The sequence below is a fragment of the Dryobates pubescens genome, chromosome 26 (assembly GCF_014839835.1).
Source record: "Dryobates pubescens isolate bDryPub1 chromosome 26, bDryPub1.pri, whole genome shotgun sequence".
NCBI lineage: Eukaryota > Metazoa > Chordata > Aves > Piciformes > Picidae > Dryobates > Dryobates pubescens.
In genome coordinates this window covers 1,097,694-1,125,081 of record NC_071637.1, presented here as the reverse complement: position 1 = coordinate 1,125,081, position 27,388 = coordinate 1,097,694, and the positions used below count along the sequence as shown (strand labels likewise).

Genomic DNA, 27,388 nt, shown 5'->3' with positions numbered 1-27,388 from the left:
CAGAGATGCCCGCCGTGCTCCAGCCGCCCCCCCAGCGCCTCGGCACGCCGCTCCTCTGGCAGGCCACCCCTGTCCCGACCCGTGCCGGCTGCCACCCAAGCGCAGCCATCGCCGGCCGCGCACAGATGCCAGCCGTGCGCCCAGGCGTGCCCCCTGCATCTCCCTGGCGTGGGACAGCTCGGCGTAGAGCAGCGCTGGGCAAGCTCAGCCTGCTCAGCTCCCCGTGAGGGACCCCACAGGACTCTCTCTTTCCAGCAGAACAGCTCCTTTATTTTTCACCACCTCGCCCAGCCTCTGACCGTTCCGTTTGCAGCACCTGGGTACAGGGAGGGGAATCACTCAGGATAAAGAGACCCTGGGTTCACCCTGGAGACCTCCGTGGCCAAACTGTTAGTTTCCAGCTGTAGCAGTGGTTTTGCTGCCTGTTTTTGGAGAGGGAACAGTTCTTCCCCAAGTGGGTGAAAAGAGTGTAAAAGTGTGGATTACGCTCAGGTCATTGTCCTGCCGTAATCTTGGCACTGAAAATGGGAACTGGGAGTTGCTAATCTCCTCTGAATCAGCCACCTGATACACCAGAAGCAGCACAGACACCGTGGAACAGGAACAGGACCAGTTTGCCACCCGTCTCTTCTCTTTGGTGGATGAGAAGCTCAACATGAGCCAGCAGGGAGCACTTGCAGTCCAGAAAGCAAATATATATCCTGGGCTGCAGCAAGAGAAGTGTGGCCAGCAGGGCCAGGGAGGGGATTCTGCCCCTCTGCTCCACTCTGCTGAGACCACAGCTGCAGCTCTGGGGCCAGCTCTGGAGCCTCTGTGCCAGGAAGGCTCTGGAGGGGATGGAAGGTGTCCAGAGAAGGGCCAGGAGGAGGAGCAGAGGGCTGGAGCTGCTCTGGAGACAGCCTGAGAGAGTTGGGGTTGTGCAGGCTGCAGAGGAGAAGGCTCCCAGGAGAGCTTCTGGTGGCCTGCCAGGAGCTGCAGGGGGCTGCAAGCAAGCTGGGGAGGGACTTTGGAGGGTGTGAGGGAGGGATAGGGGTCTGGGACACCTCTGAGGGGGGCAGGAATCAGGCCTGGGACAGGGAGCCAGCAATGGGCACTGGCAGCCCAGAAGGCCAAGGGCAGCTGAGCTGCTTCTGGGCTGCCAGTGCCCATTGGCAGAGGTGGAGGGAGAGGATCCTGCCCCTCTGCTCTGGGGTGTGAGGGAGGGACAGGACTGGGGGGGATGGAGCAGCACTAGAAGTGGGGAGCTGGAGCTTGGCTGTGAGGAAGAAGTTGTTGGCCAGGAGGGTGGTGAGAGCCTGGCACAGGCTGCCCAGGGAGGTGGTGGAAGCCTCCTGCCTGGAGGTGTTTGCAGCCAGGCTGGAGGTGGCTGTGAGCAACCTGCTGTGGTGTGAGGTGTCCCTGCCCATGGCAGGGGCTTGGGACTGGCTGAGCCTTGGGGTCCTTTCCAGCCCTGACCATTCTGTGCTTCTTCGATCTCAGGCCCCAGGTGTGATGATGACTGGGGGAGGGGAACAGGAGCCCTTCCCCAAGTCAGACCACAGGAGGCCTGGAGGCGCCGGGGTCAGAGCTCAAAGCGGCTGTGGATGTGCTTGGATTTTAGCTTGTTGTACTTGGTGATCAGGTCCAGCTTACTGTGCCCCAGAGTCATTCTTTTCTCAGCCCCATAGGCGCTGTTCTTCTCCATCAGCGTGTCCTCGGTCAGCTGGTCGTAGCAGAGCACCACAGGCTTCCTGTCTCGCTTCAGCAGGCTGTATGGGGACAGCAGGTCCGGTTTGCCTTGCCCGGGGCTCTGCCTTTTGTCCATCTCACAAGCAGCCTGGTTGTTTTCTGCTGGGGGTTCCCTGGAGCTAGCAGGAGCCCCCTTCTGCCTCGTGCCTGCCCCGTTGCTGCTGGCACCCTCCGAAGGGAACCGTGGCGTCTGCTCCTGTCTCGCTGGGGAGGGGTTGCTGCTGTCGGCCACGGTGGCACCTTGAGAGCCAAGGTGATTGGAGGTGAGGGCAGCAGAAGGCTCTGGCTGCAAGAATGTCCTCGCTGCCAGGAGATTTGGTTTGTGATACAAGGCTGCAGCAGATGGATTTGGGTGAGTGCTGGGCGAGTCTGGGGGCTCTCCCTGCTGCTTAGGGCAAACCTGCTTCGGGGATGTCTCTTCCTTCCCCTTCTTATTGCCAGAGTCTGAGGCTGAATCCTGCTTCTCCTGCTGCGCACTGCTGCTGGAGCTCTTCAGAAAGGGAGACACCTTGATGCTTCTGATGCTCACGTTGGAAAGGCTGCTGGAGGGGCTGGAGGTGTCGGCATCACTCACCAGGGGGGGTTTCAAGAGGCAGCTGGTGGCTTTCGAGGCGGGGTGAGCCGAGGGGCAGGGGCCAGGCTCCGGCAGGCAGAAGCTGGTGACCGCCTTGGACTCTGCGTACAAGTAGCGGAACTCCTTCTCGAACTCTGCCACGATCTGCCCGCGGAAGTGGGTCACCAGGCTGCTGTGCACCTGGCTGCACAGCCAGGTGAGGCTGCAAAAGAGGAGGAAACACACAGGACTCGAGGTCACAGAGTGCCAAGGCACCAGCACCGAGCTGAACATGCGAGCGAGGGCTGGAGCGCCTCTGCTATCAGCACAGACTGAGGGAGTCGGGGTTGTGCAGTCTGGAGAAGAGAAGGCTCCCAGGTGATCTTCTGGTGGCCTTCCAGTGCCTGAAGGGGGCTACAAGAAAGCTGGGGAAGGACTTTTTAGGGTTTTGGGGAGTGATAGGACTGGAGGGAACGGATCCAAGCTGGAGGAGGGGAGATTAGACCTTAGGAAGAAGTCCTTCCCCATGAGGGTGGTGAGCCACTGCAAGCAACTGCTGCCTGGGAGCCAAGCAAAAGAAAGGGGAAGTGGGAAAATAAACCCCACAAGATGGAAAACACCAAGAAGATAAAATGGGATCAGCCCTGGGAGCAGTCCTGTTGTACAGCTTTGGTGGTGCCAGGGACAGTGGCACTGAGTGCACCCTCAGCAGGTTTGCTGATGACACCAAGCTGTGTGGGGCAGCAGACAGCTGGAGGGACCTGGACAGGCTGCAGAGCTGGGCCCAGGACAACCTCATGAAGTTCAACAAGACCAAGGGCAAGGTCCTGCAGCTGGGGCAGGGCAATCCCAGGCACTGCTACAGGCTGGGCAGGGACTGGCTGGAGAGCAGCCCTGGAGCAAAGGCCTTGGGGGTGCTGGGGGAGGAGAAGCTCAGCAGGAGCCAGCAGGGAGCACTTGCAGCCCAGAGAGCCAAGCAGAGCCTGGGCTGCAGCAAGAGAAGTGTGGCCAGCAGGGCCAGGGAGGGGATTCTGCCCCTCTGCTCCACTCTGCTGAGCCCACAGCTGCAGCTCTGGGGCCAGCTCTGGAGCCTCTGTGCCAGGAAGGCTCTGGAGGGGCTGGAAGGTGTCCAGAGAAGGGCCAGGAGGAGGAGCAGAGGGCTGGAGCTGCTCTGCTGTGAGGACAGACTGAGAGAGTTGGGGTTGTGCAGGCTGGAGAGGAGAAGGCTCCCAGGAGAGCTTCTGGTGGCCTTCCAGGAGCTGCAGGGGGCTGCAAGCAAGCTGGGGAGGGACTTTGGAGGGTGTCAGGGAGGGATAGGCCTGGGGGGGATGGATCCAAGTTGGAGGAGGGGAGATTTAGATTAGACCTCAGGAAGAAGCTGTTGGCCAGGAGGGTGGTGAGAGCCTGGCACAGGTTGCCCAGGGAGGTGGTGGAAGCCTCCTGCCTGGAGGTGTTTGCAGCCAGGCTGGAGGTGGCTGTGAGCAACCTGCTGTGGTGTGAGGTGTCCCTGCCCATGGCAGGGGGTTGGGGCTGGCTGAGCCTTGAGCTCCCTTCCAGCCCTGACAGCTCTGTGATCCTGTGATAACTGCAGCTCAGCCAAGCCCAGTGCAGGGGGAGTGTTCTTGATCACACAGTTAAGAAGAATTATGAAATGAGCTGAGGGCAGAATGGGAAAGGCAGCTTCTGCAAAGGGAAAGTTACCTCACACAAAGCTGGGAGGGCTCTTTGGAGAAATCTAAGAGTGCAGACAGGGAGACTTTGTGTGGCCTGCTGTGCTGACACCACCCAAGGTGCCTGGCTCCCAGCACCACTGCCTGGCTCTCAGGGCTGCTGCTCCTGCTCCCATCCATGCTGCTTCCAGCTCTTACCCTTCTACACTGCACAGCACAGGACAACACAGCACAGCACACAGGCAAGGTGTGCAGCAAACCACTGCAGGATGCTGGGAGGTCCTGTGAGCTCCTAACAGTGGTAGGGATGCTCCTGCCCCGGTGTTTTCCATAGCAGCTGCAGCACACAGAGGTTCCTCAGTCTCCCCAGGGAGAGATTCAGAACAGAATGAAGGATCTCTGTGTGCTGGAGGCATCTGGCAAAGGCTTTCTGTAGGACAGGAGCTCCTCCTTGCCTTGCTGTGACCCTCCTGGAGCAGCCAGCCTGGAGGAGCCCGTGCAGCTCAGCCAGCGGCCAGGAGATGGAGATGCAACATCAGCTCTCAGGAGGTGGGGGACACCTAAGTGCCCTTGGGCTGGGGCTCTGGCTTGGGCAGGAGCACTCTGCAGAGTCTCATCCCATGTCTGTTCCAGCAGCATTTGGGGCAGTAGGATTCAGTCCTCTGCCTGCCCCTCTGCAAGACTCCAAGCAGGTCTAGGGCTGTGATGGCCTTTCCCCAGAGGTGTGACCCTCAGTTCACACTGGGCTCTGCTCAGCTTGTCTCCAAGGTGGCAGCAGAAGCTGTGTTTTGGGGTTTGTTTGTTACTGGGTTTGTTGCTTTCCTGTCACTCTGGCTGTCAAAAGAATCCTTCTTGCATGCCAATACAGCCTCTTGCCCATCAGGTTTGCTCCTTGCTCACTGCAGATGCTCCCAAACACTCAGTAGCAGTTGGGGTAATTCAGTCTGGAGAAGAGAAGGCTCCCAGGAGAGCTTCTGGTGGCCTTCCAGGATCTGAAGGGGGCTCCAAGAAAGCTGGGGAGGGACTTTGGAGGGTGTTGGGTAGTGATAGGAGTGGGGAGGGTGGAGGAGGGGAGATTTAGATTAGACCTGAGGAAGAAGTTGTTGGCCAGGAGGGTGGTGAGAGCCTGGCACAGGCTGCCCAGGGAGGTGGTGGAAGCCTCCTGCCTGGAGGTGTTTGCAGCCAGGCTGGAGGTGGCTGTGAGCAACCTGCTGTGGTGTGAGGTGTCCCTGCCCATGGCAGGGGGTAGGGGCTGGCTGAGCCTTGAGGACCCTTCCAGCCCTGGCAGCTCTGTGACTCTATGAAAAGCAGTGCAATGGTTCAGTTCACCTGGGCATCCCACAGCAGCTCTCTCCCATTTGTGACTCAGCCTTGCAGAACCATTCCTTTGCCCTTTCTTCTGGATTCACTTTTCATTGACACACCTTGAGGACTTGCTGCTCTCTGCTGTGCTGCCAAGGTTCCACAGCACTGATCAGTGCCACACCAGCCTGGGCCTCCCTTGCTGTGCTCTCCACTCTTTATGATTAATTTCTGGGGGTGGCTGCTCACAGAATCCTGGAATAGCTTTAGCCCTATTTGCCCTCAGGCTCCTCTCACAGCATCACAGAGCACAGCAGGTTGGCAGAGCCCCCCCAAGCTCCCCCAGCCCAGCCCTCAGCCCAGCACTGCAGGCTCAGCACCAAACCAGGGCCCTAAGCCCCAGGGCCACAGCTGCTGGAGCACCCCCAGGCATGGGCACTGCAGCACTGCCCTGGGCAGCCTCTGCCAAGCTCTGAGAGCCCTTCCAGGGCACAAAGATCTCCTGAGCTCCAGCTTCAGCCTGCCCTGGGGCAGCCTGCAACCATTGCCTCTGCTCTGGCCCTTGGCACCAAGCAGCAGAGGCTGCCCCCTCCTCACCCCAACCTCCCTGCAGGGAGCTGCAGAGAGCCAGGAGGTCTCCCTCAGCCTCCTCTGCTCCAGCCTCAACCCCCCCAGCTGCCTCAGCCCTCCTCTAGCCCAGGGGCTCCAGGCCCTTCTCCAGCCTGGCTGCCCTGCTCTGGACAGGCTGCAGCCCCTCAGTGGCCTTCCTGCAGGGAGGGCCCAGGGCTGAGCACAGCACTGAGCTGTGGCCTCCCCAGTGCTGAGCACAGGGGGATGGTCACCTCCTGGCCCTGCTGCCCACCCTGCTTCTGCCCCAAGCCAGGCTGCCCTTGGCCTGCTTGGCCCCCTGGGCACTGCTGGCTCCTGCTCAGTGACTGCCACCCAGCACCCCCAGGGCCCTCTCCCAGCTGCAGCTTTCCAGCCACACATCCCCAGGGCTGGAGCTCCCCATGGGGCTGCTGTGACCCAGGGGCAGGCCCTGGCCCTTGGCCTTGCTGAGCTTCACCCAGAGAGCCTTGGCCATGGCTCTGACCTGCCCAGACCCTGCTGGGAAGCTTCCCTGGCCTCTAGCAGATGGCCACAGCCACCCAGCTGGGTGCCACTGCAGACTCCCTGAGGGTGCCCTCAGTGCCCTCATGCAGATCACCTGCTGCATTGGGAAATACCTTCACATTGTTCACTCTGCAATGGTGAATCCTTGCTCAAAGAAACGGGCTTGGGGGTTTTTTGGGGGGTGTTGCTTGTTTGTTTCCTGGTGCTTAGAGCAATACAAACTGAGCAGACACAGTTAGTTAGGACCTTATCATAGAGCTCTCCATGAACCCTGACTCCTCTGGGTCTTCACCCAGAGGAAATGCAAGGTTAAAGATGGAAAGCACAGGGAAATAGTTCATCAGTAAGCACACAAGGGCTGGATGTGTTCCTGTGTGCCCTGCCCCAGAGGATCCTGCTTGGGCAGGGTGGTTGGGTTCAAAGATCCCCAGAGGTCCCTTCCAAACCCTGCCATTCTCTGCTGCCATCAGGGGTCAGAACCACTTTGCCTGCAGTTGTTTAGGGTACTGGACTCTTGTGTCCAGTTCCAGAGGGCCAGGGACTGCTTGAGAGAGGCCACAAAGATGATCAGCAGCTGGAGGAGCTGGGGCTGGTTAGTTTGAAAAAGAGGAGGCTCAGAGGAGACCTCCTGGCTGCCTACAGCTCCCTGAAAGGAGGCTGTGGAGAGGTTGGGGCTGGTCTCTTCTCCCAGGTCATTAGTGGTGGAACAAGAGGGAATGGCCTCAAGCTGCACCAGGGGAGGGTTAGGCTGCGCAAGAGAGACATAAGGAGGCCACAAGGGTGATCAGAGGGCTGCAGAACCTCCCCTGTGGGGCCAGGCTGGGAGAGCTGGGGCTGTGCAGCCTGGAGAAGAGAAGGCTCCAGGGAGACCTCAGAGCTGCATTTCAGTATCTGAAGGAGAGCTGCAGGCAGGCTGGGGAAGGACTGCTCAGAAGGGGCTGTGGGGATAGGAAACTGGAGCAGGGCAGGGTTGGGTTGGACATCAGGAGGAAGTTCTGCACAGGGAGGGTGGTGAGAGACTGGCACAGGCTGCCCAGGGAGGTGGTGGAGCCCCAACCCTGGAGACATCCAAGGTCAGGGTTGGTGGGGCCCTGAGCACCCTGCTCTAGCTGGAGATGTCCCTGTCCACTGCAGGGGGGAGCTGGACAAGATGACCTTGGAGGGTCCCTTCCAACCCCATGCATGCTGTGACTCTGTGATTATCATGGATTGAAAAAAACCCCAAACCACCTCATTCCCCCCCAGAATAACCACCCCCAAAGCAAGCCCAGGCAGGCAAGGAGCTGCAGTGTGCAGGGTCTGAGCAAGGAGCCAGTTCCTGTGTCCCCAGCAGCTTACCTGTATGTACCAGCAAGCACTTGGTCACAGTCAATGAGGATGAACTTCTCCAGCACCTGGCCTGCAAACTTCTTGCCTGCTTTGCTGTAGTAGGTGTCTCCACTCAGGCATCTCACACACATGTTCTGCAACCAAAGCAAGGTTCAGAGGCCACAGTGTGGCAGCTTTAGGCTAAGCCTCTAAGGTTTTTCACCAGATCTTGAGCAGAAAAGTAGTAAGATGTCAACAAGTCACTCTTGGGGGTCAAGAGGAAAACAAAGAGAGGTCTAAACAGTCCCCTTGGAGAGATCTCTGCCAGAAGGTTGGTTGGACCAAACCAATTCCTTCTCCTCTTCTCTGTCTTGCCTTTGGGGACAGAGCCAGGCAGAGAGGGACCTGGGGGTACTGGTGGAGAGCAGCTGAACAGGAGCCAGCAGTGTGCCCAGGGGGCCAAGAAGGCCAAGGGCATCCTGGCCTGCAGCAGGAAGAGTGTGGCCAGCAGGAGCAGGGAGCTCATCCTGCCCTGTGCTCAGCACTGCTCAGCCCACACCTGGAGTCCTGTGGCCAGCTCTGGGCTCCTCAGGTCAGGAAAGAGGTTGAGCTGCTGGAAGGTGTCCAGAGAAGGGCAACAAAGCTGGGGAGGGGTCTGGGGCACAGCCCTGGAAGGAGAGGCTGAGGGAGCTGGGGTTGCTTAGCCTGCAGAAGAGGAGGCTCAGGGGAGACCTTCTTGCTCTCTGCAACTCCCTGCAGGGAGGCTGGAGCCAGCTGGGGGTTGGGCTCTTGTGCCAGGCAGCCAGCACCAGAACAAGAGGACACAGTCTCAAGCTGTGCCAGGGGAGGTTCAGGCTGGAGGTGAGGAGAAAGTTCTTCCCAGAAAGAGGAACTGGCCCTTGGGATGTGCTGCCCAGGGAGGTGGTGGAGTCCCCATCCCTGGAGGTGTTCAAGAGGGGATTGGACGTGGCACTTGGAGCCATGGTTTGGTTGTTTGGAGGTGCTGGGTGACAGCTTGCACTTCATGATCTCTGAGGTCTTTTCCAACCTTACTGATTCTATGATTCTCTTCACAGTCTCACAGAATCACCAAGGCTGGAAGAGACCTCGAGGATCATCCAGTCCAACCTGGCACCACAGAGCTCAGGACTAAACCATGGCACCAAGTGCCACATCCAATCCCCTCTGGAACACCTCCAGGGATGGGGACTCCACCACCTCCCTGGGCAGCACATCCCAAGGGCTAATAACTCTCTCAGTGAAGAACTTTCTCCTCACCTCCAGCCTGAACCTCCCCTGGCACAACTGGAGACTGTGTCCTCTTGTTCTGGTGCTGGCTGCCTGGGAGAAGAGCCCAACCCCCACCTGGCTCCAACCTCCCTGCAGGGAGTTGCAGAGAGCAAGAAGGTCTCCCCTGAGCCTCCTCTTCTGCAGGCTAAGCAACCCCAGCTCCCTCAGCCTCTCCTCCCAGGGCTGTGCCCCAGACCCCTCCCCAGCTTTGTTGCCCTTCTCTGGACACCTTCCAGCAGCTCAACCTCTTTCCTGACCTGAGGAGCCCAGAGCTGGCCACAGGACTCCAGGTGTGGGCTGAGCAGTGCTGAGCACAGGGCAGGATGAGCTCCCTGCTCCTGCTGGCCACACTCTTCCTGCTGCAGGCCAGGATGCCCTTGGCCTTCTTGGCCACCTGGGCACACTGCAGGCTCATGTTGAGGCAGCTGTCAATCAGCACCCCCAGGTCCCTCTCTGCCTGGCTGCTCTCAGCCTCTCTGCCCCCAGCCTGTAGCTCTGCCTGGGGTTGCTGTGGCCAAAGTGCAGCCCCTGGCACTTGGACTTGTTCAGTGCCATCCTGTTGGGCTCTGCCCATCTGTGCAGCCTGGCAAGGTCCCTCTGCAGAGCCCTTCTGCCCTCTCACTGACCAACTCCTGCCCCCAGCTTGCTGTCAGCTGCAAACTTGCTGCTGACTGACTCAATGCCCTCATCCAGATCATCAATGAAGCTGTTACAGAGCATGGGGCCCAGCACTGATCCCTGGGGCACACCACTGGTGCCTGGCTGCCAGCTGGCTGTGGCACCATTCACCACCACTCTCTGGGCTCAGCCTCCAGCCAGTTCCTAACCCAGCTCAGAGAGCTGCTGTCCCAGCCAGGGGCTGACAGCTTGGCCAGGAGCTTGCTGTGGGGGATGGTGGCAAAGGCCTTGCTGAGGTCCAGGCAGAGCACATCCACAGCCTGCCCCACAGCCACCAGGCAGTCACCTGGGCATGGAAGGAGCTCAGGTTGGAGAGGCAGGACCTGCCCTTCCTAAACCCATGCTGGCTGGGCCTGAGCCCTTGGCCATCCTTCAGGTGCAGTTATTGCCCCCAGGATAATCTGCTCCATCACTTTCCCTGGCACTGAGCTCAGGCTGCCAGGCCTGGAGCTTCCAGGTTCCTCCATCCAACCCTGCTTGTGGCTGGGGACCACCTTGGCCAGTGTCAGTCACCTGGGACCTCTCCAGTGAGCCAGGGCTGGAGGAAGATGATGGAGAGCAGCTTGGCAGCTAATCTGCCAGCTCTCTCAGCACCCTAGGGTGGATCCCATCCGGCCCCATGGACTTGGGAGTGTCCAAGGGGCTCAGCAGGTCCCCAGCTAACTCCTCATGGATTCCCAGGGCATCACACTGCTCCCCTCTTCTCACTTTGTGACTCTGAAGAGATCCTAACTTGCTTCTGCTTGACCTTGGCTGCATTGTTTTGGTTAAGTCTAACAGCAACTTTCTCTGCTGCTTTCTCCCTTTGGTACAGTGGGGTCTGGGCAGGCAGGGAAGGAAAAGCCAGGAGCTTCCCCTGGTCTCTGTGCTGTTGAGCCTGCAGAGCATTGCCCCAGCCCTGGGGATGTGTGGCTGGAAAGCTGCAGCTGGGAGAGGGCCCTGGGGGTGCTGGGTGGCAGTCACTGAGCAGGAGCCAGCAGTGCCCAGGGGGCCAAGCAGGCCAAGGGCAGCCTGGCTTGGGGCAGAAGCAGGGTGGGCAGCAGGGCCAGGGGGTGACCATCCCCCTGTGCTCAGCACTGGGGAGGCCACAGCTCAGTGCTGTGCTCAGCCCTGGGCCCTCCCTGCAGGAAGGCCACTGAGGGGCTGCAGCCTGTCCAGAGCAGGGCAGCCAGGCTGGAGAAGGGCCTGGAGCCCCTGGGCTAGAGGAGGGCTGAGGCAGCTGGGGGGGTTGAGGCTGGAGCAGAGGAGGCTGAGGGAGGCCTCCTGGCTCTCTGCAGCTCCCTGCAGGGAGGTTGGGGTGAGGAGGGGGCAGCCTCTGCTGCTTGGTGCCAAGGGCCAGAGCAGAGGCAACGGTTGCAGGCTGCCCCAGGGCAGGCTGAGGCTGGAGCTCAGGAGATCTTTGTGCCCTGGAAGGGCTCTCAGAGCTTGGCAGAGGCTGCCCAGGGCAGTGCTGCAGTGCCCATGCCTGGGGGTGCTCCAGCAGCTGTGGCCCTGGGGCTTAGGGCCCTGGTTTGGTGCTGAGCCTGCAGTGCTGGGCTGAGGGCTGGGCTGGGGGGGCTGCAGGGCTCTGTGCTCTGTGATGCTGGGATGTCTGTACATTTTCTTTCAGACTGTTGATAACATTTAGCTGAGCAGCCTGGCTGAGGGCTCTGCATGGGAACTGACTGCTGCCCTCCAACAGCTACCTGGTGCCCAGGCAGTCGAAGGGACTGCTCTGAGGCAGGTCACTGCCTGGCTGCTTAAAAGCAAAACACTGCTGAGGGAAACAAAGCTTTGCAGAGAGGTTCATCTGCAGTCCCAGCACTGCCCTTGACCAGCATGCTTTAAATGACACCAAACCTGCCAGCTGCTGGCCTGAAGTGAAGCCCTCCTAATCCTCCTGGGGTTTAAAGCTGCAAAGCCCTGATGCAGCTTGGAGCTGTGAAACCAGCACACAATCATGGAATGCCAGGACAGGATGGGCTGGGCTGGAAGGGAGCTCAAAGCTCAGCCAGCTCCAGCCCCTGCCATGGGCAGGGACCCCTCCCACCAGCACCGGCTGCTCAAGGCCTCATCCAGCCTGGTCCTGAGCACCTCCAGGCAGGAGGCAGCCACAGCCTCCCTGGGCAGCCTGTGCCAGAGTCTCCCCAGCCTCACTGCCAACAATTTCTTCCTCCTCTCCACTCTCAGTCTCCCCTCCCCCAGCTCAAAGCCATTGTCCCTCAGCCTGGCTCTCCCAGCCCTTGTCCAGAGTCCCTCCCCAGCTCTCCTGGAGCCCTTCAGGTGCTGCAAGGCTGCTCTGAGGTCTCCCTGGAGCCTTCTCTCCTCCAGGCTGCACAGCCCCAACTCTCCCAGCCTGGCCCCACAGGGGAGGCTCTGCAGCCCTCTGAGCATCTCTGTGGCCTCCTCTGGAGCCTCTCCAACAGCTCCAGGTCCTTCCTGTGCTGGGGGCCCCAGAGCTGGAGGCAGTGCTGCAGGTGGGGGCTGAGCAGAGCAGAGCAGAGGGGCAGAATCCCCTCCCTGTGCTGCTGCTCTCCCTGCTCTGGCTGCAGCTCAGCACTCAGCTGGCTCTGGGCTGCCAGGGACCACTGCTGGCTCCTGGGGACTTTGCCACCACCTGACAGCCCCAAGGCCTTCTCCAGGCTGGTCTTGAGCCACTCCTCACCCAGCCTGGATTGGTGCTTGGGCATCTCAGTACCCACCAGGAAGCCTTTCAGCAACAGGAGCAGTTTGCCTTGGTGTGAGCAGCTCACCTGGGGAAGGCAGAAGAGAACAGTCCCTGGACACAGCTCCTGGCCTGGTGTCTATGATCCAGAGCCAAGCAAAACATCTGGCATGCAAACAACCTTCCCTGAGGCTGCAGCTGCCCTGGCCTGCCAGGTCAACCCTCACAGCCCCTCCAGGCCAGCTCCACTGCCACCTGCAGTGGCTTTGGCACACCAGGAGCTGTTTGTCCTGGCAGATGCCTCTGTGGGCAGCTGCTACCTGCCTGGCATCAACCTTGCAAAGGACTCCTGGCACTGGGACAGGCTGCACACAACACCCTGCCAATTGCTGGGGGTGGGTGCTGGGGCTGGGTGCTGCCCATGGCTGCTGGCTGCTCCTGGGGGAACTGGCAGCCTCCTCTCTGCCATGATGAACTCAGTCTGGACAGACACAGTTTGGGACAGCTGCAGGCACCACCTCCTGTCCTCTTGTCCTGTTGTGGGCACTCTTGTAACAAGTCCTTGCTGTAGGATCCCTTCAGGCCTTGGCAGGCAGTGCTTAGGTGCCCCCTGCAGCTGTCTCTTCTTCAGGCTGAACAATCTCAGTCTCCTTTGCCTATCCTCATAGCAGTCCCTGGATCATGTTTGTGGCCTCCTCTGGACTTGTTCCAACAGTTCCATGTCCTCCTTCTGCTGGGGACACCAGATCTGGAGGCAGGATTGGAGGTGGGCTCTCAGCAGAGCAGAATCCCCTCTGCTGCCCTGCTGCCCACCCTGCTGTGGCTGCAGCCCAGCTCACAGCTGCCTGCTGGGCTGCAGGAGGGCTCTGCTGGCTCCTGGGGAGCTGCTCACCAATCAACACCCCCAAGTCCTTCTTTTCAGGGCTGCTCTCAACCCACTCTGCACCCAGTTTCTATCTGTGCCTGGGACTGGCCCAGCCCAGCTGTAGGACCTTGCACTCGTTGAGCCTCCTGCCCTTGGCACTGGCCCCTCTCTCAAGCCTGGCCAAGCCCCTGTGGATGGATCCCCTTCCCAGCACAGCCCACAGCTCAGTGCCATCAGCAAGCCTGCTGAGGAGGCACTCAGTGCCACTGTCCATGGCACTGACAAGGATGGTGAACAGCCCTGGACTGTGACACTGACTTGTCACTGGGCTCCACATGGCTGTTGAGCTGCTAACCACAACTCCTACAGAGTGACCTTCTAGCCAGTTCCTTATCCACTGTCCAGCAGAGCCCTCTCTCTCCATCTCAGAGACAAGGCTCTTGTGTGGGACACTGTCAGATGCCTTGCATAAGTCCAGGTGAAGGACATCAGTTGCTTGGCCCATGCCAGCCAGTGCTGTAGCTCTGCCATGGAAGGCCACCAAACCAGTCAGGCATCATGGAGCTGATGGAGAGGGTCCAGAGGAGGCCACAAAAATGATCAGGGGGTTGGAGCAGCTCTGCTGTGAGGACCTCAGAGATCATCAAGTCCAACCTATCAGCCAACACCATCTGATCAACTAACCCATGGCTCCAAGTGCCACATCCAAGCCTCTCCTGAACACCTCCAGGGATGGGGACTCCACCATCTCCCTGGGCAGCACATCCCCAGGGCCAATCTCTCTGGCTGGGAAGAATTTCTTCCTAACATTCAGCCCAAACCTCCCCTGGCACAGCCTGAGACTGTGTCCTCTTGTTCTGGTGCTGGCTGCCTGGCACAAGAGCCCAACCCCCAGCTGGCTCCAACCTCCCTGCAGGGAGTTGCAGAGAGCAAGAAGGTCTCCCCTGAGCCTCCTCTTCTGCAGGCTAAGCAACCCCAGCTCCCTCAGCCTCTCCTCCCAGGGCTGTGCCCCAGACCCCTCCCCAGCTTTGTTGCCCTTCTCTGGACACCTTCCAGCAGCTCAACCTCTTTCCTGACCTGAGGAGCCCAGAGCTGGCCACAGGACTCCAGGTGTGGGCTGAGCAGTGCTGAGCACAGGGCAGGATGAGCTCCCTGCTCCTGCTGGCCACACTCTTCCTGCTGCAGGCCAGGATGCCCTTGGCCTTCTTGGCCCCCTGGGCACACTGCTGGCTCATGTTCAGGCAGCTGTCCACCAGCACCCCCAGGTCCCTCTCTGCCTGGCAGCTCTCAGCCACTCTGCCCCCAGCCTGCAGCACTGCCTGGGGTTGCTGTGGCCAATGCTCTGAATGTTCTAATGTTCTAAATGCTCTATAGAGCTCTCCTCCTCTAAGTGTTCCAAAGAGCTCTCCTCCTCTAAGTGTTCTATAGAGCTCTCCTCCTCTGGACCAGGTCAACAAGGCATCAAATATATGGACCAGGGATGAGGGATGGACGCTCCACTCCCCTTTGATGTGAGCATCAAAGATGCTCATGTGTGGCTTGAGATGCATCCAGCTGAAGAGGCACTGCATGCTGAGACCTGCTGCTGAGTCAGAGAGTGGGGGAGGCAAGTGCTGATGAGCTATTCAAGCACAAGAGATGACATCAGGTCTAACAGAGAGATGGAGACATCTCCCTGAATGTAATCTCACTCTACATTTGATTAAATAATGGCCAGGCTCTTGGAGGAAGCAAATCCCAGCCTGGGCTGCAGCCAAGGCAGCACTGCCAGCAGATCCAGAGAGCTGATTCTGCCACTGTGCTCTGCTCTGCTCTGGGGAGAACTCACCTGGAGCACTGTGTGCAGGGCTGGAGCCCTCAGCACAGGAAGGACCTGGAGCTGCTGGAGAGGCTCCAGAGGAGGGCCAGGAGAATGCTCAGGGGGTTGGAGCAGCTCTGCTGTGAGCACAGGCTGAGGGAGCTGGGGGTGTTCAGCCTGGAGAGGAGAAGGCTCCAGGCAGACCTGCTGAAGGGGCTACAAGAAGGCTGCAGAGGGACTGTTCCCAAAGGCCTGCAGGGACAGGCCCAGGGGCAATGGCTTCAGAGCAGAGCAGAGCAGATTGAGACTGGATGTGAGGAACAAGTTCTGCCCCAGGAGGCTGCTGGAACACTGCAGCAGGCTGCCCAGGGAGGTGGTTGAGGCTCCATGCCTGGAGCTATTCCAGGTGAGGCTGGAGAGGGCTCTGGGCAGCCTGCTCCAGGGGAGGATGTCCCTGCTGGGGGCAGGGGCTGGGACTGGCTGAGCTGTGGAGCTGCCTTCTGGCCTGGACCCTATGATTCTATGTTTGTGTGAGAAGGGAGAGGTGAGAGGGAGCAGAACAAAGGGGTCAGAGCTGGCACAGGTTGCAAGGCCTGTGTGTCCCCTCCAGAACACTTACTGGGAAGTCATCCTGAGTGAGAGCCATTTTGCTGCACATCTCCACGAAGTGCTTCAGGTATTCTTCATCCAGGATGAGGTACACAGGGACATGCCTCCTGCTGGAGGCCTCCAGCAGGTCACACAGGATCTCCATGTCTGTAAACAGATCCATCACAATTGCTATCACCTATGGAGATAAGGGATGAAAACCAAGAGACTTTGAAATCTCATGTCCGAGAGAGTTGCACTTTAAGCTGTGAATGCAGCATTCAGACCTCTTGAGCTGTGTCTGTGGCCACCTGGGGACTGCTGCTTGGCCTTTGTGTTTAACAGCCCTCATCCCTCCCTGGCAAATACAGTCACTGCTCAAAGCCACAAAGAGGTTCCCCAGCCAAGCCTCCTCCTGCCTCAGCTGGCATGGGCAGGCTGCAAGGGAAATGCTCAAACCCTGACTGCCACCCACAGACTCCCAGCATGGGCTGGCTTGGAAGGGACCTTCAAAATAACCCAGCACAGCTTGCTCAAGGCCTTGAACACCTCCAGGGAGGAGGCAGCACACCTGCCAGCTGCTGGACTGAAGTGAAGCCCTCCTAATCCTCCTGGGGTTTAAAGCTGCAAAGCCCTGATGCAGCTTGGAGCTGTGAAACCAGCACACAATCATGGAATGCCAGGACAGGATGGGCTGGGCTGGAAGGGAGCTCAAAGCTCAGCCAGCTCCAGCCCCTGCCATGGGCAGGGACCCCTCCCACCAGCACAGGCTGCTCAAGGCCTCATCCAGCCTGGTCCTGAACACCTCCAGGCAGGAGGCAGCCACAGCCTCCCTGGGCAGCCTGTGCCAGGCTCTCCCCAGCCTCACTGCCAACAATTTCTTCCTCCTCTCCACTCTCAGTCTCCCCTCCCCCAGCTCAAAGCCATTTTTCCTCAGCCTGGCTCTCCCAGCCCTTGTCCAGAGTCCCTCCCCAGCTCTCCTGGAGCCCTTCAGGTACTGCAAGGCTGCTCTGAGGTCTCCCTGGAGCCTTCTCTCCTCCAGGCTGCACAGCCCCAACTCTCCCAGCCTGGCCCCACAGGGGAGGTTCTGCAGCCCCCTGCTCATCTCTGTGGCCTCCTCTGGAGCCTCTCCAACAGCTCCAGGTCCTTCCTGTGCTGGGGGCCCCAGAGCTGGAGGCAGTGCTGCAGGTGGGGGCTGAGCAGAGCAGAGGGGCAGAATCCCCTCCCTGTGCTGCTGCTGCCAGTGGCTGTTCAGTCATGAAACTTTGCAGGAGGAAGCAGCAGTGATGCCAACATCCTTCAGACCAACAAAAATGAAAGCAATAAACATCCACCTGAATAAACTGAAATCTTGCAGGATAAGGTCTTCAAGGGATGGGTTTAAAACAGTGACACTGAAGAGAACTGCCACTGAGATGGGAAAAGAGGATGGCAACCCATGGCAGTGGGGAGATGGGGGGCAGCAGAACCCCTTGGCTGGAGGAATTGTCCAAGCACTGGGAGGAGAATGCAGCAGAAGGAAGGTAGGAAGGTAGACACCTTCTGAAGTACCTCCTGGAAGTGCACTAAGGAATTGGAATGACAGCATGGCCTGCAGCAGAACCTGCAGACACTCTCAAGATCCCAGCTCACAGGATGCTAGGGGTTGGAAGGGACCTCTGGAGAGCTTCCAGTCCAAGCCCCTGCCAGAGCAGGAGCAGAGGATCCAGCACAGGTCCCACAGGAACACATCCAGACAGGGCTGGGAAGGCTCCAGAGCAGGAGACTCCACAACCTCTCTGGGCAGCCTGCTCCAGGGCTCTGGGACCCTCACAGTGCAGAAGTTCCTCCTCATGGTGAGCTGGAACCTCCTGTGCTGCAGCTTCCATCCACTGCCCCTTGGCCTATCCCAGGGCACAGTGAGCAGAGCCTGGCCCTGGCCCTTCCCTCCTGACCCCCAGCCCTCAGCTATTGATAGCCATTGATCAGATCCATCTCAGCCTTCTCCTCTCCAGACTGAACACCCCCAGGGCTCTCAGCCTCTCCTCCCCAAGCAGTGCTGCAGTCCCTTCAGCATCCCTGCAGCCCTCCCTTGGCCTCTCTGCAGCAGCTCCCTGTCCCTCTGGAGCTGGGGAGCCCAGAGCTGGATGCAATATTCCCGGGGAGGTCTCAGCAGGGCAGAGCAGAGGGGGAGGAGAACCTCCCTGGCTCTGCTGGCCACACTGGCCTGAATTCACCCCAGGACCCCCTTGGCCTTCTTGGCCCCCAGGGCACATTGCTGTCCCATGCAGAGCTGCTTGTCCACCAGCACTCCCAGCTCCTTCTCCCCAGGGCTGCTGTCCCAGCACAGTGGGGGACTGAGGAAGGTGAAGGTAAAGTGGTGAAGGATTTCCCAGCAGCCCAGCTTCACTTCAGAACCTGAGCAGTGAATGGCACTGCTGACCAGCTCAGCTCCAGTCTTTACCACATCTTAGCACTCCAGAAGGTCACTGCTGCTTGGAAGCTGTGTGCATCACCCAGCAGAGGAGGCCCAAGTAAAGATGACCCAAGAAGCACTGAGCCTTAGGGTGAAGCTCCTATGGTGTCCTTTACCCTGCAGTGCTTCTGCACTCCACCTGCACACAAAGTGCACAACAGTTTGCTCTGCTGCTCGTCCTGCACTCCATCAGGAGGCAGGAATCTTGGTTCCAAACAGCTCCTCTGCCTGGCCAGGAATGCAGCTCTGCACAGCCCCAAGCACCCTGTGGAACAGACCACACCACCAGTGCTCTGGGCTGGAAGGGAGCTCCACAGCTGAGCCAGTCCCAGCCCCTGCCCCCAGCAGGGACATCCTCCCCTGGAGCAGGCTGCCCAGAGCCCTCTCCAGCCTCACCTGGAATAGCTCCAGGCATGGAGCCTCAACCACCTCCCTGGGCAGCCTGCTGCAGTGTTCCAGCAGCCTCCTGGGGCAGAACTTGTTCCTCACATCCAATCTCAATCTGCTCTGCTCTGCTCTGAAGCCATTGCCCCTGGGGCTGTCCCTGCAGGCCTTTGGGAACAGTCCCTCTGCAGCCTTCCTGTAGCCCCTTCAGGTCCTGGCAGGCTGCTCTGAGGTCTGCCTGGAGCCTTCTCTTCCCCAGGCTGAACACCCCCAGCTCCCTCAGCCTGTGCTCACAGCAGAGCTGCTCCAACCCCCTGAGCATTTTCATGGCCTCCTCTGGAGCCTCTCCATCAGCTCCAGGTCCTTCCTATATTGAGGGCTCCAGACCTGGATTCAATGCTCCAGGTGAGGTCTCCCCAGAGCAGAGCAGAGGGGCAGGATCCTCTCTCCATCTCTGGCCACACTGCTGTGGATTCAGCCCAGGCTGTGAGTGGCCTTTTGGGCTGCAGTCTCTCACTGCCTGCTCCTGGCCAGCTTCTCCCCCACCAGCACCCCCAAGGCCTTCTCCTCAGGGCTGCTTTCCATCACCTCCTCCCCCAGCCCAGACTGACAGTGAGGATTGCTCTGGCCCAGGGGCAGGACCTGCACTTGCTCCTGCTGAACCTCATGAGGGTCTCTTGGGCCACCTCTCCAGCTTGTCCAGGTCCCTCTGGCATATCACCAGCACCACTCAGCTTGGTGTCATCTGCAGCCCTGCTTGGTGTCATCGGCTGTCAGCTGCTGTGTCCCCCACATGGATGCCTGGAATCACAGCAGCCTTCAGAAAGGTTCTTCCCCAAGAGCTAAAAACCACTCCCGTTGCTTAGCCCAAACCCAGCTCTCCCTCCTGCCACTCCAGCCCCAAGAGCTGAAGGCTTCAAAGCCTAACTCTTTGGTAGCCCTCATCAGTGTTGTCTTTCCAGAAGCCTTTTTCAGGCTCTGGCAAACTCTCCCACTCCTGAAAGGCATCCATCTGGCATGGGTTGGCAGAACCAGCCCTGGAAGAGCTTTGAAATCAGTGAGAAGCATCTTCAGCTGCTGCTGGCTGCCAACATCAGGTACCCATGAGACCCACACAGACCAGAAGGCTTCACCACCCCTTCCCACCCTGGTCTTCAGCCAAAGACCAAAAGCAGTTTAGCCAAATGGCTTTGCTGGGCTACCCATGGGCTACCATCCTCTGATGATGAAGCCAAGAGACAAAGCAGCATAGCCCAAATCTGGTGCAGGGCCCCAGGCAAGCCCCTTTCAGCCACATCTGCCTCACAATACTCCAGCTGGTCCCAAGGTCTGAGGCAGGCTTGGCCCTGGAGACAATCCAGACTTGGCCTGGGGAGCTGATATGATGGAGCCAAGTTCAGAGGCACTGCTTCAACCCAGTATGCACAGAAGGCCACACAGAGCCACAGGCTTGGAAGGGAGCTCTGGAGATGGAGTCCAACCCCTCTGCCAGAGCAGGGCTAGCCAGAGCAGGGTGCACAGGAACACATCCAGGTGGATCTTGAATGGCTCCAGAGATGGAGGCTCCAGCAGCTCTCTGGGCAGCCTGCTCCTGTGCTCCAGCACCAGCAAAGCAAACCAGATCCTCCTCATGCTTAGCTGAAACTTCCTGTGCTCAACCTTGTGCCATTGCCCCTGGTGCTGGCACTGGGCACCACTGAGCAAAGCCTGGTGCCATCCCCCTGGCAGCCACCCTCTGAGTACTGCTCAGCAGTGATGAGATCCCCCCCAGGCTGCTCTTCTCCAGGCTAAACAGCCTCAAGTCCCTCAGCTTCTCTTCACAGTCCCCTCAGCAGCTCTGCAGCCCTTTGCTGTGCCCTCTCCAGCAGTTCCCTGTCCCTCTTGACTCAGGGAACCCAGAACTGGACACAGGACTCCAGGTACTTCTTCACCAGGGCAGGGAAGAAGGATAAGAGAACTTCCCTCAACTGCTGGCCACGTTCTTCATGATGCCCCCCAGGATGCCCTTGGCCTTCTTGGCCTTGGCACATTGCTGCTTGTGGCCATCCTGCTGTCCCCACAGAGCTGCTCCCCAGCAGGTCACCTCTCAGCTGTGCTGCTGCAGGAGGTTGTTCCTCCCCTTGTCCTTGCTGAGCCTCATGAGGTTCCCTCTGCCCAGCTCTCCACCCTGCCCTGGTGACCCTGGATGGCAGCACAGCCTGGCAGGTGCCAGCCACTGCTCCCAGCTCTGTGCCATCAGCAAACTGGCTGAGGATCCATTCCAAGCCTTCATCCATGTGATTGATGAGGATGTTGAACAAGACTGGACCCAGCACTGACCCCCAGGGAACACCACTGGCCACAGGCCTCCAACTGGACTCTGTGCCACTGACCACAGCCCTCTGAGCTCTGTCCTTCAGCCAGTTCTCAACCCAGCTCAAAACCACTCACCTGACCCACACTCCCTGAGCTCGCCTAAGAGGATGCTGTGGGAGATGGTGTCCAAAGCCTTGCTGAAATCAAAGTGGACAACAGCCACTGCCCTTCTCTCACCCAGCTATGCCCTCATGCAAGGTCCACACCACCCTGCTTTCCTACAGCAGTGCTGACAGGGCAGGACTGCCTGCCCAGAAGTGGCACTGCCCATCAGCAGCCTCCCTGTGTGGATGGGGCTGAGCAGGCAGCAGCACAGCACAGCCAGTGGCACAGGGTCACACTTGGTACCCAGTGCCCTGGGCTGGGTGCAGCTGGCTGCCAGGCAGACCTGCACCTCCTGGCAGCTTTGTGGCACAGCTCTGGCATCAGCAGGGGGGGATGCACAACAGGCATGAGGGCAGCAGCGTGGGCAAGCTGCTGGGGCCCTGTGTGACAGAGTCCTCATCTCCTGCAGTGGGGTCTTCACTTGGCAGCAGGAGGTGGAACAGGCCCCTGACTGGCGGTGCCCTCACAGGAGGGATTGGGGTAGAGCTGCTTCTGGTGGTGCTGGCAAGCACCCACAGGCAGTGCTGGGCAAGGAGGGTTGGCAGCCCCATGTGCACTGCTGAGCACAGTGGGGAGGGAGGGGAGGTTGTGCCCTGCCACAGCCTGGTGTGGGGCAGGTGTAGCACCCATGGGGGGGCTGCTGAGGCACAGGTGTGACAGGACCACACAATGTGCTCTAAGCAAGCAGCTCTTGTATTAACATCAGGTCAAGCCCAAAGGCAGCAAGTCTGGGGGGGGAAAGAAGACCCTGGAGGTCTTCCCCTCGAAGCCTCCTAAGAAGGTATTGCCACAAGATTGTGCTCTGAAGCCTCAAAGCTGATTTCCAGCTCCATGAGCAGTGGCAGTCAGGTAGCTAAGTGCCATCTCCACTTCAGGCTGCTGACAGCTCATGCCTCACATCTCAAAGCTCTGGGCACTGAAGTCACTCTGTCCTTACAAGCCCCTGTGCCCAGTGCCTCCAGCCCCTTGGTTTCAGTGCTGGGAGCTGCCAGGCCAGGGCTGGCTCACAGCATCTGTGGTAGTTTTAGGCTGCACCTTGACCATTTCCCTCAGATCTTGAACAGGAAGTGGTGGAATGATAACAAATCCTTTTTTCCTGGGTGGAAAAGGGAAAACAATGATGAGTCCCAAACAACCCACTGGAGAGGAATCCACCACAAGAAGTGGTTCTGCAAACTGCATCTCTCTCTCTCTCTTGGTTTCCTTGCTCTGGGAGACACTAAGCTGCTTCTGCCTGACCCTGCCTGGGGGCTTTGGCCTGGCTGAGTATCTTTGTGAGGAGAGGCTGAGGGCCCTGGGGCTGCTCAGTCTGGAAAAGAGAAGACTTAGAGGGCATTTCATAAATGGCTATCAATAGCTGAGGGCTGGGGGTCAGGAGGGAAGGGCCAGGGCCAGGCTCTGCTCACTGTGCCCTGGGATAGGACAAGGGGCAGTGGATGGAAACTGCAGCACAGGAGGTTATAGCTCACCATGAGGAGGAACTTCTGCACTGTGAGGGTCCCAGAGCCCTGGAGCAGGCTGCCCAGAGAGGTTGTGGAGCCTCCTGCTCTGGAGCCTTCCCAGCCCTGTCTGGATGTGTTCCTGTGGGACCTGTGCTGGATTCTCTGCTCCTGCTCTGGCAGGGGCTTGGACTCAATGATCTCTCTGGGTCCCTTCCAACCCCTGACATCCTGTGATCCTAACAACACAACCCTCTGCCCTTTTCTCTTGTCCCTCTGTGTCCAGGGGGGTAAGAAGCAGGGGGCAGGGAGGAAGAAGCTCTTAGCTCCCCTGGTTTTTGGCCAGGGGGAGGTTCTTCTGCTGTTCATCAAAGGTAGATCCCTGTAAATCTTGGTACATCCTGCAGAGTCTGTGCATGTTCACTGCATTTCATTGTAGAGTGTAGATCTGCTTGTACATACAGCTTCATTTGCTTCCAGCTGGGCTGGGCTGGCAATCTGAATGCTGGGGGGGGATTTGTAACCCACCACAGCATCCCTGTCCCTCACCATCCTGGATCACAGCCTCCAGGGCCGTGACAGCCTTGGCAGGTCAGGGCACGGCAAAGGCACAGCTCAGCCCACAGGCCCTAGGAGATGCCCCCCTTGCAGCTGCAGGGTTAAACCATGGCATTCCCAGAGCCACTGCTGGAGACTCAGCAACTCAGCAACTGCTGCAGTCATCACTTTGGGAATGACAGCAGTGAGCAGCTCCCCAGCTGCTGTGGTTGCCATCCGGTCTGGTTCCCAACCAGCACAGCTGGTCGGACTGGTGTTTGCCAACAGCACTCTGGGTTTGGCCATTCCCCTGCCCTTGCCTGTGGAAGCAATACCCTGCAGCTCCCTGGGGAGCTACCAGGGACCCTGCCCCCAACCCCCACACAGACCTGCAGCCGGCCTGGGAGTGCTCCAAGAGAGGTGGAAGAGGAAACAGGGGCAGCTGGACGCGGCGTGGAGCTCAGCCAGCCAAAAGCAGATGGCAACAACATCATCAGCTGAGGGCCAAGGTGTGGCTGCACTGCATCTCCTGGTGTCTGCAGAAGGGAAAAGCTCCCTTCTGGAAGCACACCTTCAAAGAGGGCTGTTTGAAGGCACCAAGCAGAAAGACAAACCACAGCAGGGAAAGGCACCCATAAAGCAGTGTCCCCTGGGCTGGTTTGTCAGTCCCAGAAGTGCTGTTGCAAAACACATCAGCTGCTGCTGGCCTGGGAGACTGCTCTGCAGAGAGCTGCAAGCAGCAGTCCCATCTCTGCAGAACCCCAGCAGCTGCACTCAGGGGATCTCAGCACCTTCCCCACAGCCCAGCAGCACTGGGGCTGTGCTGCCTGTAAGCAGAATCACTCTTAAGGAGGGATACACCAGGAGAGATCAAGGCATAGTGGAGGAAAGGAAAGCCCAGAGAGCCAAGCAGAGCCTGGGCTGCAGCAAGAGAAGTGTGGCCAGCAGGGCCAGGGAGGGGATTCTGCCCCTCTGCTCCACTCTGCTGAGCCCACAGCTGCAGCTCTGGGGCCAGGTGTGGAGCCTCTGTGCCAGGAAGGCTCTGGAGGGGCTGGAAGGTGTCCAGAGAAGGGCCAGGAGGAGGAGCAGAGGGCTGGAGCTGCTCTGCCCTAGAGACAGCCTGAGAGGCTGGAGAGGAGAAGGCTCCCAGGAGAGCTTCTGGTGGCCTTGCAGGATCTGCAGGGGGCTGCAAGCAAGCTGGGGAGGGACTTTGGAGGGTGTCAGGGAGGGACAGGACTGGGGGGGATGGAGCAGCACTAGAAGTGGGGAGCTGGAGCTTGGCTGTGAGGAAGAAGTTGTTGCCCAGGAGGGTGGTGAGAGCCTGGCACAGGCTGCCCAGGGAGGTGGTGGAAGCCTCCTGCCTGGAGGTGTTTGCAGCCAGGCTGGAGGTGGCTGTGAGCAACCTGCTGTGGTGTGAGGTGTCCCTGCCCATGGCAGGGGGTTGGGGCTGGCTGAGCCTGGAGCTCCCTTCCAGCCCTGACAATGATTCTGTGAAATGTTGGAAATGCAGAAATTGCAACTGGACAGCAAGGAAGCAAAGGGCTCTCTGCACAGCTGCCACTGCCACTGCAAGCAGAAGGTGTTTTTGTCTCTGGGGAGCATCCCTCTGGGTGGTTTGATGAGGAAAATGAGTCAGTAACTACTTAGAAGTTGTGTCACTGGGGTTGTGAATGAGCTGGAACTGCTGCCAATCACTGAGCTAATCATGGGGAGTGCTGGCCTGAGCTGCTGGCCTAGAAGCCAGTAAACCACTGCTAATAGACCTGGTTGCAAACTCATTCTCACATCTCATGCAAGAGGCAAAAGAAGCTCCGTGAGGGAATGGGCAGCTGGAAAGCTGCCCCAGCTCTGGGGCAGGGACTCTGTCAGTGTGGGACACTCTCAGCCCCAAACACGTAAAGAGCCCAGAATGTGCTTGGAGAACCACAAAGCAGCTGCTGCCTGAGCAATCTGCCTGCAGCAACAGAGAAGTTCCTGGGAACTGAGAGCAGCAGAGTGGTTTTCCTGTGGTTTGAAGGCTCACAGTGTCAGCAGGGATCCGGGACGTGTGGGGACATTTCCTTGGCAGTCACTCCCTTGCTGCGTTCTGCCACGACTATGCCTTAATCCCCAGTGCTGAAAGGGACTCACAGGGTCACAGGACACTTCTCAGATCATTTAAGACACCATAAATCAGCTGCCTGCAAAGGCAAACAAAGCTTTTTGTCGCCTGCATTTTGCCTGCAGAGGTGCAGCAGAAGTTCAGGCACTGAGTGAGGGCTGCCCACACCTGAGCAGGGACAGCTGGGGCAAAATGGTCTCCTTCTGGATGAAAAAGGCCCAGAGATGCCAGTTTACCTCAGCTCACCCCCAAGTTTCAGTGCTCTGTGGGTCTGTGATGGAGCACAGCAGCCTGAGCTGCTGAAGGGCCTCAGCTGCATGCGCTGGGGGCAGCGTGGCTTTGTTTGCTCAGCTCTGCAGGTGATGACAGAAGGCACAGCTGAAATCCAAGCACCGATTCCTTCCCTCCCTCCTTCTGCAGCAGGCAGCAATAAAGTTGAGGAGCAACACTGTACATTTAAATCAGAAACTGCTGCAGTGATAAGAGACTTTCCCTGGCAGCTGCCTGGCTGAAGGTGAACTTTGCACTGAAGGCTGACTCAAGATCCCCAAGCTGGTGAAATGAAATGCTCCCAAGGAGAATCAATACGGATGGAAGAGGTGAGGAGAAGCAGCAGAGGACAAAGGCAGTGAAAGCTGGAAAAGCCTCTGAGCTGCAGCTGTCCAAGCTGCTGTTTCAGTACACAGTGCAGAGGCAAAGGAACAAGAAACAAGGAGGAGCATAATGAGTGAGTAAATTGATGGCAGGGTTGTGCTTGGCAGGCAGGCACAGTCAGGAGTCATCCAGGATTTATTGCAGCCAAGGGCTGGCATCCTCCACCCAGCAGACACAGCGCTGTGGGGCCCATGGGCTGCTCCCACCTCATCCTCAGCTCAGCACAGACTTCATGTTCAGAGGACAGAGTGACGTGTTCTGACCGACCTCAAACCACAGGCAGGGATCTGCAGGCCCACAAATGTACTCAGGGCCTGTGTTCTGCCACAGGAACTCACCAGTGCTGCCCTCTTGTCCTGCTGCAGGTGATGGCCAGGGCTTGGAAAAAAGGTCTGTGGCCATGCAAGCTGCCTGGCAGGGGGAAAGGGCTGGCAGGGGGAGAGGGCTGGCTGGGGCCAGCTAAATGCTCACTCTGCATGATCTGCCACTCACTCGACAGGATCAGAGGATTGTTTGGCTTGGAAAAGCTCTCCAAGCCCATCCAGTCTGACCAGCAGCCTAAGACCACCTTGGCCACTAAACCACAGCCCCAGGTGCCATGGCCTCACCTTTCTGGAACACCTCCAGGGGTGGGGACTCCACCACCTCCCTGGGCAGCCTCTGCCAGGCCCTGACCACTCCTGCAGCAAAGACATTTTTCCTCCTCTCCAACCTAACCCTCCCCTGGCACAATTCCAGGCCATTCCCTCTCCTTCTACCACCTGATCCTAGGGAGAAGGGAACCAAGCTCCACCTGGCTCCAAGCTCCTCGCAGGAGTCTGCTCCAGGCTTCGGCGCTTGTGCTCTGCGTAGCAGCCTCGGAGTGGGCGCAGGGCACGAAACCCCACAGGGAAGGAGAGGAGCACGGCCAGTTACAGGTCTGCTAAGGAGAAAGCAACCCCCACACCACGCCAGCTCCCCAGAGGCCATGAGGAGGCTGGGGCAGGCGGCGCAGAGCCCGCGGGAGCTGCGCGGGGCGGCGCAGGAGCCGGTGCGGGGCGTACGTACCGTGCGCGCCCGGCTGATCAGCGCCCGCAGCAGGTCCTTGATGCTGTTGGCTCTGTTCCTCTGGAAGATCACCGTGGCCTGGGTCTGCCCAGACAGCGTGAAGAGAGGGGTCCCCGGCCACCCCAGCTCCAGCTCTGGAGGGTGCACGTCGGACATGAGAGGAAAGTAGGTACCGGAGGTCAGTTCGGAGTCGAGGGAGGACCTGTCCCCGGCGTCTGCGTCCCCGGGGTCAGCCTCTTTGGCTGCGCCGGGGTCCAGGAGGCTCGGGCTCCGCTGCTGGCTCATATATTCCATGTCCAGGAGGGAAAGGAAGGGCAGCTCCCGCTCCTCGGCGATGGCACTCAGGTAGCCAGGCTCGCCCTGCTCCAGGAAGGCGTCGACGGCCAGCCTGGCTGTCTCGCTGTGCTGCAGCACCAGGGGGCTGGGCTCCCTCCACCAGGGCTTCCTCAGCTGCTCCAGGCGGCTCCGCAGCGGCCCTGACACCCCTTGCTGGCCCCCATAGCTGCGGTGCACCTGGCCTCTCACCTCTGCCGCTAGGAAGCTGAACATCGCTGGGGATGCCGAGAAGCGCCTCTCCGGCCGGGTGAGTCCTCTGTCCAGCTCCGGGCTTCTTCTGCCCCTCTTGCACGGCTGAGCTCCTCCCGACAGGTTCCTTCAGCACTCAGCATGAGCTCCACTCCTCCACATGGGAGTTAATCACCAGGTACAGCCTCCCACCGGGGGGGAGGAGCTGGCACTTTGCTCAGCTCCCTCCCTTGGCATCCCCACGCACAC

General features: G+C 59.2%; 1 protein-coding gene across 1 annotated transcript; it reads right to left on the bottom strand.

Annotated features, from left to right (window-relative positions):
• Nucleotides 1–1,535: 1,535 nt before the first annotated feature.
• Nucleotides 1,536–27,388, bottom strand: FAM83C (family with sequence similarity 83 member C). The gene is given in 5 exon segments (XM_054173365.1): nucleotides 1,536–2,504; nucleotides 7,705–7,829; nucleotides 15,569–15,736; nucleotides 26,615–27,208; nucleotides 27,211–27,388. Coding segments are annotated over 5 exon segments (1,902 nt in total). The 5' UTR covers nucleotides 27,283–27,388; the 3' UTR covers nucleotides 1,536–1,561.